The sequence below is a fragment of the Periplaneta americana genome, chromosome 7 (genome assembly GCF_040183065.1).
Source record: "Periplaneta americana isolate PAMFEO1 chromosome 7, P.americana_PAMFEO1_priV1, whole genome shotgun sequence".
Lineage (NCBI taxonomy): Eukaryota > Metazoa > Arthropoda > Insecta > Blattodea > Blattidae > Periplaneta > Periplaneta americana.
Window position 1 is genome coordinate 22,814,743 of NC_091123.1, and position 12,685 is coordinate 22,827,427.

Sequence of the window (12,685 nt, forward strand, 5' to 3'; positions counted from 1 at the left end):
GAACTACGGATGGGTATGGTCACCTGCCGAGAGTGCACAGTTTTACTGCGCAGCACATCTTTATGTAGAACTACGTTTGGGTATGATCGCCTATCGACAGTGCATAATTTTACTATAATGCATATCTTTACGTACAACTACGTATGAGTGCGATCACCTGTTCACAGTGCACATTTTACTACGCTACATACCTTTACGTAGAACTACGTATCGGTATGATCACTTGTCGGCAGTGCATAGCTTTACTAAGCTACATATCTTTACGTAGAACTACCTGTAAGTGTAAATGCTTTGACCTGTCGACAAATGCATAATTTTACTATGATGCAAATCTTTATGTAGAACTACGTGTGGGTGCGATCACCTGTCGACAAGTGCATATCTTAGAATCGGCCTGGTTGGCGCAGTTGGTATAGCGCTGGCCTTCTATGCCCGAGGTTGCGGGTTCGATCCGGGGCCAGGTCGATAGCATATAAGTGTGTTTAAATGCGACAGACTCATGTCAGTAGATTTACTGGCATGTAAAAGAACTGCGGGACAAAATTCCGGCACACCGGCCACGCTTATATAACCTCGGCAGTTGCAAGCGTCGTTAAATAAAACATAACATTTCTTTACTTAGAAGGGGTTGTTGACGAATAGCGCGCGGAATGTGTCGCCAGCTGGAGGAAGACAAATTAATGGAACAAGGGATGTGCAAGGAAAATACAAAGAGCACAATGGGAATACAAGGAGAACAAGGAGAATGCAAGGAGCATAAGGGGAAAACAAGGAGATTACAACGATAACAAAGGGAATACAAGGAGAATACAAAGATCACAATGGGAATACAAGGAGAACAAGGAGAATATAAGAAGAACAAGGAAGACAAGAAGAATATAAGGAGCATAAAGGGAAAACAAGGAGATTACAACGATAACAAAGGGAATACAAGGAGAATACAAAGATCACAATGGGAATACAAGGAGAACAAGGAGAATATAAGAAGAACAAGGAAGACAAGAAGAATATAAGGAGCATAAAGGGAAAACAAGGAGATTACAACGATAACAAAGGGAATACAAGGAGAATACAAAGATCACAATGGGAATACAAGGAGAACAAGGAGAATATAAGAAGAACAAGGAAGACAAGAAGAATATAAGGAGCATAAAGGGAAAACAAGGAGATTACAACGATAACAAAGGGAATACAAGGAGAATACAAAGATCACAATGGGAATACAAGGAGAACAAGGAGAATATAAGAAGAACAAGGAAGACAAGAAGAATATAAGGAGCATAAGGGGAAAATAAGGAGATTACAACGATAACAAAAGGAATACAAGGAGAATACAAAGATCACAATGGGAATACAAGGAGAACAAGGAGAATATAAGAAGAACAAGGAAGACAAGAATATAAGGATCATAAAGGGAAAACAAGGAGATTACAACGATAACAAAGGGAATACAAGGAGAATACAAAGATCACAATGGGAATACAAGGAGAACAAGGAGAATATAAGAAGAACAAGGAAGACAAGAAGAATATAAGGAGCATAAGGGGAAAACAAGGAGAATACAACGATAACAAGAAGAATACAAAGAGGACAATGGGAATACAAGGAGAACAAAGGGTATTCAAGGTGAATAATGGGACTATAATGATAATACAAAAAGAACTTGGAGATTACAAAGAGAATACAAGGGAAATAAGAAGAATACAAGGATATCAAGGGGAATACAAGAAGACCTAGGGTTATACAACGAGAACTATGGGAATATAAGGAGAATACAAGAACATGGGGCAGACACTGAGAACAAGGAGAATAAAAGGAGCACAAGGATAATACAAAGAGAAAAAGAACATAAAAGGAATATAAGGAAAATAACAAGGAGTAGGCCTACAGGGAAATACAAGGACAAGGGGAATACAAGGAGCACAATGATAACATGGGAAGTACAGACAAAATACAAAAAGAACAAAGAGAACACAAAACTAACAAGGCGATTACAGGAATAACAGGGGAATAGAAGAAGAATAGGTCTAAGGGTAATACAAGAAGAATAAGGGGAATATGACGAGAATAAGCGGAATACAAGAAGAGTAAGGGGAATACAAAAATAACAAGTGGAATACAATGGGAATACAAGGAGAACGTGGCGGTAGAGGGAGAATAAGAGGAATACAAAGAGAACTACGGAAATATATTGAGAACAAGGAGAATATACGGAGAGCATGGCGATACAAGGAGAATAAAAGAAGTACAATGAGAACGAGGAGAATGGAAGGAGAACGCGGAGAATACATGGAAATCGAAGTAAATACAAGGAGAAAAGTGGTAACATAAGGACAACAAATCGAATAAAAGAAGAACAAGAGATACACCAATTAGGTAACTTTCCCCACCCAGGACTCGAATCAGAGTCCACTCATTTCACGACCAGATATTCTAATCGTTACTCCACAATGGTGGAAGCAATTACGAACATTTGGCATTGGAAACGGGAAAATATATGCAAGTACAGTGGAAGCTCTTAAGTTCGATAGAAATCAAGTTCGACATCCTATAGTTCGACTGCCCTATACGGGCACTAAGAAATGGGTTTGCCATTTGAATGGGAATTGGTTCTGTGTCTTGTAGTGATACTTTTGTTAAAGGAAAACAGAATATTTCATTGATTAGGACATCCATACTGATCACTGATTTTAAATTAATGAACTCTTCTTTTTCTATTTGAGAATTGTGTCCTTTGTGAGACGGAACTGTCGAAACCCACTGTGGTACTAGAAGCGCATACACAAGTCTCGGGGCGGGCAGGAAATGCAAGTACAGTACTGTATTCGTTGATGGATAACCAATCAGAATTTGTATTCATTTCACCTGCCACACCCACTACCCTTATTGGACAGGTTTCAATGCTGTTCTCTCGAACTTAGGAGTTCCAGATCAACTCAACCCAGGTCTGCGGAGTAGAGAGCCGGCGCTTTATCCTGTCGCTTAACGGAGTACCTTAGCTCAAAATACGCGGTAAAATTCTCCGCTTGAACACACATTCTGTGTCGGAGCGACCTTTAGCAGTTACGTCATCGGGTCACTTACCGACTGTTTCATAATGTGTATAAACCACTTTGTCATCAGCGGCCTCGACCTGGATTTCAGTCATTGTCTCTATTTAATCGATGTTGGTACCCTCCTGAGAGCTACCTAATCACTTAGGATGGAGAAACCGCTTGTCATCAATTGCTTACGAATATGTATTGTCAGCGTCCATGCACATGAATATAGCATAGGGATAGGCATGGCTGTGGTTATTTAAGGTTGGGAAGTTAATACATACTAACGGATGGCAAGAATCCTGTAATTCCATGGAACGTTTAATTGGTTGGTGATTTGCGATTTTAAAGAATTGTAGGTCACAGCTTGATGACAATCATCTTACCATAATCATGAACCTTCAATAAATATTGTAATCAGTGCGCGAAAATAAATGCAACATTCGCTGTTCAAGCTTAATTTATTTTTCCAGTATGCCTAATACACCGTCTTTCATAAGACCATGAAACATTTTAGAAATTCACCACAAATAAATTATGCAAAGGATACGACATTTTATTAAACTGAAATAGAGACCTCATCAAGTTTATTTTACATATTTCACAGAAGCTCAATCTTTCCATCTCTGCTGATACGGCAGACATAACAAGTGACAAGTGATACTCCATAATAATCCCTCGTATGTGTGAGCATATCATGGTCGATCAGAGCCACAGCGGTGGTGATACTGTTAAAGATTAATGGGGAGCAAAGGCACAAAGACAGTATCCTTCACAAACTCAAACGATAAAAAGTCACGGAGTTAAATCCGGGGACCGGAGTGGCCATGGTATTAAGGCGTCATCTTCTTGTTCTGTGCATATTTTGTTTTGATTGAGATACCCTCGCACGTGTTTGTGGTAGTGAGCCAGACAGCCGTCTTTTTCAAAGATGTAATCATTACCCTGTCTTCATTCAGCTGTGGATCAGTCAGTTTTCCAACACGTTCATGTAAATCTGGAGTTTCTCAAACCATTTCTTGATACTGTTAAAAACAGATCCTGCATTCTGCAATTCTGCTCGAAATCATCATTGTACGGTAACAATGGACGAGTTTCTTGAGTAGAAATTGCAACACACAAAACATACAGTATGCTTAGGTTTACTGAACGGCATATTTGCTACTACTGTCTCCTAGCGACAAACTAGAATAGAATGTTTTATTTAGAATAGAATGTTTTATTTTCGCTGGCAGATTTAAGGCCATAAGACCTTCTCTTCCACTCAACCAGCCTTAATCAATACAATACTTAAATTACGAATATTTACACTACACTTAAAAGACTACGACACCTATGAGAGCCGGCTTTTCCTTAAAAAAAAAAAAAAATAAATAAAATAAAAAAAACTTACCATCATCCGTTGCGTAGTTCATTTGTGGTGAATTTCTAAAATGTTTCATGGATTATGAAAGACGGTATATGTTGCGGACTACATTGGCCAGCTGCCGCTAAGGAGCAGTGGTATGTGGGTTGCATCGGCGAGCACCAATTAAGGAGCAAGATGCGTATACATTCTGGAGTATTACAGAAATAGTTCCCGAATAGGTAACCACTTATATGTTCCAAGTTAAAATTAATGGGAACCTCGGTTCCTAAATTACCATTGAGTAATGTTATATAATGCACTAATGTATTTGTGTATGCATGTTTTATTTCATTAAATATTGCAATATATTCAAGCATATACCCGGTACACCTGAATCGCGCCGAATTCGACATATCTTATCTGTTGATGACGTCACAGCGGACTACGTAAGTGTTCTTCAATGTAACAAAGCTTTATTAACAAATTCGTACCAAAACTCTTAAAAGCTAGCTAAAATTTGATTACAGATTTGAAAACATCGTGTTTATTTACGCATTTCACTCACAATGTGTACCGGTATAAATCGAACTCTTGTACTTGGGCGTCAAGGGATTGAAGTTGAAGAGAGAGCGAAAATTATTGCATGTTTTCAATAATTATGTAACAATGTGTAAAATATATGTTATAGAATAAAATAATTACATAGAGAGCAAGTTGGAAAAGTGTTTGCCAAATGCAATCGTGGAACTCAACTGATATTCATCCTGAACTGCGCTCGGGCGTGGGTTCGGTTCCCGCATGGACTGATTATGTGGGCGGGGTTTTCCCAGTCCCTCAACTGTAAGACGAATATCAGATAATCATATGGCGAATCTCGGCCTCGTATTGGCAAATACCATCACCCTAGCAGCAATAAAATTCCATACACGCACACTGCATGCTTTCAACTCGTCTCAAATTCAAAGTATAGGGCATAGGTTAGGAAAGGTGTTGTGAAGTGCAGTCGTGGAACTCTGGGGGACACAATAAATCAGTAGCTCTGTGTATTAAATTCGTACACGCGCACTGCATGCTTTATATTTGTTTCAAGCCCAACATATAGAGCGCAGGTTGGGAAAGTTGATGTCAGATGTTGGTTGCAAGTCACGCTGGCAATAAAGATTATGTTCTGCCTTTTAAAGACATAGTGGAGGATTACTTAACCATTATGGGCAAGGGCACACAGATAAATGTGTTACATCCAGAACTCATGTCGTCCATATTTTTCCGTTAACAAGAAGTCTAGGTTCAGAGTCACGTGCTGGTTTTCGATTGCTACGATTAGAAGCTTTATACAGAATGGTCAAAAAGTATTTTTCTACCTACGTATTTTGATGAACTAAAATAATATGTTGGCTTAACCTATATTGATTTTCATGTATGTAAATAATTATACTGTAGCTTTCATCTTGCATATTTCAGTTTGATTCCGTTTTAAGATACTTCTCTTCCTTCTTGCCTTTATTCCTGCCCTTTTTTTTTTTTTTTTTTTTTTTGGTAATTGTGAATTTCTTTTTTTCACTTTCATTCTTTTCCTTCTCTTGTTTTTTATTTTCATTGCCCTTTCTTTTGTTATCTTTTATTTTTATTCTTTTCATTTATATCCATTTCTCCTAATAGCTTCTTTCGTTCTACCATCTCTTCCTTACTTTTTTTTTTACGTGAAACGTTTATGCGGTTAACAAATTGAGAAATCTGGTCACACTTTCTGTTAATACGGTGACAATTTACAGTAGGTCTTGGATTATTGAAAATATTATGATTTGATTACAACAAAGTAGCATCGAATCCAGCCGTGATAAAACATAAAGAGGAAACAAATGAATGTGACATTATAATAATATTTACGTGTAAAAGCTTAACGAAGCATTCAACTTAATTTTAATTTAAGAAAAGATTATTATGCACACATAAATGGAGTGATTAATAAATGCGGGGAATATAAAGGCAGAAATAGTTAATTTGCTTAAATGTGGTATTAGTTTCTAAATTAATCAAATTCTTTGTATTGACATTATTCATTACAATTTCAAACTACTGTACTTATTGGCGTCATATTTATTTGTGAATCGTTTCTACTATCAATTGCATTGTTGTCTCGGTACTAGGCCTTGTAAAATTTTCTTTCATTTTATCATAATTACTCTCTGTTAATCACTTCCATCCATATCTTTTTACTTTGAATTCTTTCTTTTTTGTTATATATATTGTTTGTAGTAGTTCTGGTCGAGTGGAGGGGAAGTCTTGAATATCTTAATTCTACCAACCGAATAAATAAATTTCCTTCATTCCTCCCCGCATTTACTTGACTGACACCCTTCACTTCAGTGTCACTGAGTTGTAGCCCTACGATGCGCCCAGGGTTCGAGCATTTTTCTAATTTATTTTTGCATTATATAAAAATAATTATTTCAATCATTTAATTTTGCCGTGAAAGCAGATAATTTATAATATGATGAATTTTGTTGTGCCAGAGATGCATTAAAATGTGCAGTCTCTGTAGAAGGTAGGCCTAATGCTTTCCAGAAATGGCTTTCAGTGCTCACCATTTTAAAATCAAACTATGTTAATGTTACATATTTGGGAAAATTGGTGAGTTTTGTTCTAAACATACCAGGTAGTACTAGCAGGCCTACAGGTGACCATTTTGTATCTGGAACAGCGGCGCTGCGATCTTCTGTTGTTACCCTGTGAGAGAGAGAAAGACATGGCCTATGACTAGATTTCGGGTAATATGCCTAACATCATAGTGTTTTCTCTGCTGTACTATAAGTAGACAGAATGATATTCGAAACAGGAACTCGACACATGTAGTCAAATCAGAGCTGTAAATTCCAGTCAACTCAACTACTCATGCAAGGAATTTTTACAATTTGTTAAACATGATAAACTTACTACACGAAGCAAGATGTCTCGAAAGACTCTTAATTTAAGCCTTACTGCTTAAGTGTAGAATGAGTTATTTTAGTAAAGAATAACTAAGTAAGTAATTTGTCAATTTTCTGTGTGAAATTTTGTGGATTCCTTACTACCTGCATTTTCTTAGAACAAATTTGGCAACCCTGGGTACGCCTCTCTGGACGGTGTTTAGAAGAGTCTACATCAACATGATGATTATCACAAGTGCCGTATGGGAAGTCTGACCTTGCTAACAGTGTGAACTAAGAGCATTAACCATGCAATATGAAAATAATGCCGTAACCAAGGACGCAGCCTCCTGAATATATGAGAAGCGATGAGAGTATCAATAGTACGTATGTATTTCAGGCTGCCTACGTAACTTGTTTTGGTAGTATAAGGCTGGAGCTAATTGCTGGCACCTTCCTTGCGTCAGACGAGTCTGCTGTTGCCTAGGAGACACACGGAACTTGCTACTTCCTCCACACGTCATGGAAGACGAAGACGACAGGTGAGCTTGTCGCCCGTTTAACGTTAACAGGATATAAATACATTAATTGTGAAGTTAATAATTTACGCCAGAAGTTCCCAAATGATGACGTGCAATGTCTCCTCAAGAGAGATGGAAAACACAACACTTCCTTACGTATCATACTAGGTCTTTCGAAAGTGGTTCCGATTATGTCTTAGATAATACACCTCGTGTTCAATTTTGAATGGGAGCTTCCGCAGTTTTTTTTACGTTGATGGCGTCATAGGTTTGTTTGCTAAGCCTAAAGAAAGACAGACGATTTTACTGATTTAATAATTTGTGGTAGTTTGGAATGTCTCGATTTAATGGTGATAATACACATTGTCTACTTCATAGTAGTCGTGTTAATATTCAGTGAGGATGGCGAGACCTCATATAATGAATATTTAATGTATTAACACTTTGTATTTTAATGTGTTTAATTATGACCATTTTTAAAACATGTATTATATTGTCACGTGTACAAGAAAATATCGTCCACACTTGTGGAGTAACGGTCAGCGCGTCTGGGCGCGAAACCAGGTGGCCCGGGTTCGATTCCCGGTCGGGGCAAGTTACCTGGTTGAGGTTTTTTCCGGGGTTTTCCCTCAACCCAAGATGAGCAAATGCTGGGTAACTTTCGGTGCTGGACCCCGGACTCATTTCACCGGCATTATCACCTTCATCTCATTCAGACGCTAAATAACCTAAGCTGTTGATAAAGCGTCGTAAAATAACCTACTAAAATAAAATAAAACAAGAAAATATCGAATTTAACTATATAATAATATTAATAATATTTATTAATACTATACACTTGAGCTACATTAGGCATTGCAGCCCGAAAGAGCAGAAGCTCGTGCTCGGGCGCAGTTCAGATCAGTTATACAAAATATATCACAAAATTACGAGAGTTCATTGAGCACAATCACATTAATAAATGGTAAAATACATACAGCATGTAATAACAGGGTCTATATACAAATAGAAAATACAGAAGTACATGAATATTAGAGTAACAATTTTAACTCAATTAGCTTAAACAATTAAATAATTAATCTGATTTGTTTCTTAAATCTATGTGTGTTAAGTGTACTTAGCTCAGGGTAAGCTCTAATTAATGTATTATATATTTTGGGTCCAAAATTTCTGCTGTGTTTTAATCCAGCAATTGTGTGGCTGTTAACAATTGAGGCACTGAGATCAAAAAGGGGACTATATTGCGATCAAAATCTCCTGATGTTTGGGGCGTGTTTACTTGTACTGCAGTAGCCAGTAGCAACAGCGCTGCGTTGCCGCGTACGGATATTCGTTGACGCCGCTCGTAAAAATAATACGTGCGCTCGGACAAGTTCTTCGTGACAGGGTGCCTACATGTGATTAGGTTGAATGATGTTATTTTTCTGAATGTATAGAAACAAGAATCTAATTTCCACGCCAATTAGTTCTCATTTTATGCGTCTTAATCGCGTCCAGCCGATTCATGTTTTTTTTATAGTCTTCCACGAGTGATATTTATACAGCTGCGTGCCGATAAGAAAACCTTCGCAGCACCAACTCGCCAAGACTATTAACTGTAAACAGTATTCATTCAGCTACATAAACATTAAATAAAAGTAGTGTTGTGGGATTTAATCGATTAATCGATCAATTTCTGTTGTAAGATTAATCGATCAAAATATTTAATCGAATAATCGGGTCATTAAATTAGTGGGTTGTAGTTTATATTAATTATTATTTTGTTAATACAAACTCATACTAAAACTTCCGACAATATTCCTCTCTCGGTAATTGCATACTTAAAAGCACAATAGTACTGTTATTTTCTAACTGCAAAACAGGTAGCGTAGGGAAAACCTTTGCACAAACACTTCAAAAAGAGATGGTAATATGAGGACAGTGACCTAGTCTACCTCTATTGAAAGTTGAAACACAATGCGAAACCCTTATTAAGTTTTATGGTTTTCCAAGAAAACTTCCAGCTCATCCTCCTAGCATATGAAATACATACTTTTCTGGGATTCGTCTCCCTCATTCCTTATAAAATAGCCATGTCTAGATACACTGTAAATGAGAGCGTAACTATTTTATTCTCTTTCTAAAATCTGGTAATTCGATTACAATAGGAGCCAGTCTTCTGTTTCGACCGCTGTACTTTTGCAGGTGCTTGCAGTTTCTGTACTGAGTTTGTATATGAAGGTTGTGTGTTTAGTTTGATAAAGAAAAAAAAAAATCAGTTTTCTGTGACCTGTGAAAAGTGTAAACTCCATTAAGTCACATGAGAATCTGAGAGGTAAACTCGGTGAAGCGTTTGGATTTAAATTGAACGATCGTGGAGAAGTGCTTGAAAGAAAAAAAAATTTCATGTTTAGGCCTACTGATGCAGGAAACATTGTTACTAAACGTAGAGCGGCACTTAATTCGGAGCATATGAATCCACTCACATGTTTAAAATCATGGATGAAGCAATATTAACTAGATGAGTCTTCATACTTTTTGTTATTTATGTTTGTCTCAAAAATTCCCGGAGAAATTGACACAATAAATTATAAGCCTTATAATAAAATATGTTAGTAAATAATTAAAATAGTTGTTTTGTAATATAACGATACAGTATATACAGATATACAACATTTAATGCTTATGCTTATCACCGAACACAAGTTAAATTTAACAATAATTGTGTATTATAGTAAATTAAAACATTTTTTCAAATCGATCAAAACTCGATTAATCGATTAAATTCAAATAGTTAATCGATTAAATATTTTGATCGATCAACAGCACTAGATAAAAGTAATTTTGAAGCGAAAGCCCAAAATGATTTATGTTTGCGTTACGTTAGGTATTCGACGTGCTTTCTGTGTGTCAGTGAAATCAATAATTCGTTTGTAATAAACGTTTTCTGTGTGTTCTTATCAGTTTGTTACTTTATTTGTTTATTAGTAATACAAAATTCAATTATGTCATTCAGCAAGGCCAGCAGTAATATATCCAGTGGATATAGTAGCACTGTTAGGAAAATTATGTGTAATGTCTACAATTTCTTCAGAAATTATTCGTCCGAAGAAATCCGTAAAAATCTTAACTTTTCTAAGTGTCAAGAACTGCCGAGGCGTGTTCAATAAATGTATCAATCGTGTAGATTTGAGAATAGAGAATAAAACTAAATAAATAAATAAATAAATAAATAAATAATATAAATTATTAAGGAAAGGAATATGCAATATTTAATAGGAAAGTGAGAAATGGAAGGGAGAGAGTCTAGGTAGGAGAGAGAATAGAAGAGAAGGATAGACAGCAATTCAATTAAAGCAGAAGAATAGGAAGTATAATCAGGCAAATGAATATATTGACATAAAAGGGTGGTAGGGTAAAGGTTGGTAATATTGTGATAGTTATTTTTGAGAATTTATTACAATTTTACTGAGCGAGAGAAGGACCGGTTTTGTGCAAAAACTTGTCCACGAACATTCCCTTAATACGTTGACGCAAAAAAAAAAAACATCTTTCTCTCGCTCAGTAAAACTGTAAAAAAATTCTCAAAAGAACTATCACAATATTACTCTTATCACAGTATTGCCAACCTTTACCCTCTATATTAAAGAGATGGTGGATCGAAAAGCAGAAATGTAAAGGTCCACCATAACTATGAATTGTAAAGTTGTCTGACAAATAAATATCAAAATTCAGCATCTTGTAGTGCTTATTAAACAGCGTTGTGGCTAATTATTTATTTATTCAAAACGATTCGTAAAAAGTTTGATCTGACGTAAGGGGATTAAACTTGTAGGTATTTTTTTAACGGTTTTTTTCTTTCCTTTTCACAGAATTATCGCTTTCTGACGAGGTTGGCTAAAGTTTCAGTGAAGTTTTGTTTTCTCCTGTTCAGATTAACGGAAATTTTGGACTGCTGGCGATACGACTGGCGAGGAACGAGAAATCTTAGGACATTATTTTAAGATTCCTAAATTACTAATATCTGCAAGGTTGGTAATATGTGCGATATGCCAAGGCGTTGTAGAGATGTGCTGAAGGTTGCGAAGGATGACTCCATTAGATGATATCACCAGTGGCTGGATGAATACATAGTTCTATTTTACACTTTCATAAATTCTATTGCTAACTAAGCTATTAATCGCTGTTTTATGGTATGTTTGTGTACTTTATAAATACTTAGTGCAAATAATTTTATTTTAATTACTTTATTAGTACTTATTTTGAGTTAATACAGTATTTTTATATTAGGCTTGAATGATTTCTGGAGAGACTTCGAGTATTCGTAAACAATTAAGCCCAAGTTGATAATTCCTACACAAATCTGACGTAGGCCCTACCGGTATGCTGCTATGTCACATCCATTTTCAGATACCCATTTAAAGAAGAATGAATCACACGATTATTCACAATATAGAGATATCCTGGTTAAATAATTTGCTGTAATGCTTTAATTAAGGGACGTAAACCTATTTTAAAATGAGCGCACGATTCGTATAGAGATAGTAATGGTCATTTCATGCAAATGGAGTTCACAAAATGCAACCCTCAGAGGAAATGGAAACGCTGCAAAGCTTTTATACCAGGGATTAGATGGAATCGAAGTAAGTAATTAGTAGTAGTATTTATTTATTTAACCTGGTAGAGATAAGGCCGTCAGGCCTTCTTTGCCTCTCTACCAGGGGATTACAACTATAATATGAAGAACAGAATTACAATTAATATTAAATTTACAATTACAATTACAATAAAAATCAAAGTACGAAATGATTATCTGATTAATGAAAGCTAGGCAATTTATCATAGAAGTTAAGGACAGAGAATATTTTTTGGTATTTACTGAATTACAAATTA

The 12,685-nt window shown here is 36.1% G+C and overlaps 2 protein-coding genes across 3 annotated transcripts in view; one reads left to right on the top strand and one right to left on the bottom strand.

Moving 5' to 3' along the window:
- LOC138702974 (kinesin-like protein KIF12) overlaps positions 1 to 12,685 on the bottom strand; it is a 248,160-nt gene that overhangs the window by 218,059 nt on the left and 17,416 nt on the right. The gene's annotated exons all lie outside the window — the stretch shown is intronic.
- Myo61F (Myosin 61F) overlaps positions 1 to 12,685 on the top strand; it is a 321,197-nt gene that overhangs the window by 109,432 nt on the left and 199,080 nt on the right. Inside the window, exon 1 of one of the 2 annotated variants that reach the window (XM_069830415.1) lies at positions 7,711 to 7,834. The exons of the other annotated variant lie outside the window; for it this stretch is intronic. Within the exon in view, the coding sequence (XP_069686516.1) occupies positions 7,815 to 7,834 (20 nt within the window). The 5' untranslated portion in view covers positions 7,711 to 7,814. Of the gene's footprint in view, positions 1 to 7,710; positions 7,835 to 12,685 lie in introns of those variants that run through there. 2 annotated transcript variants of the gene reach the window in all.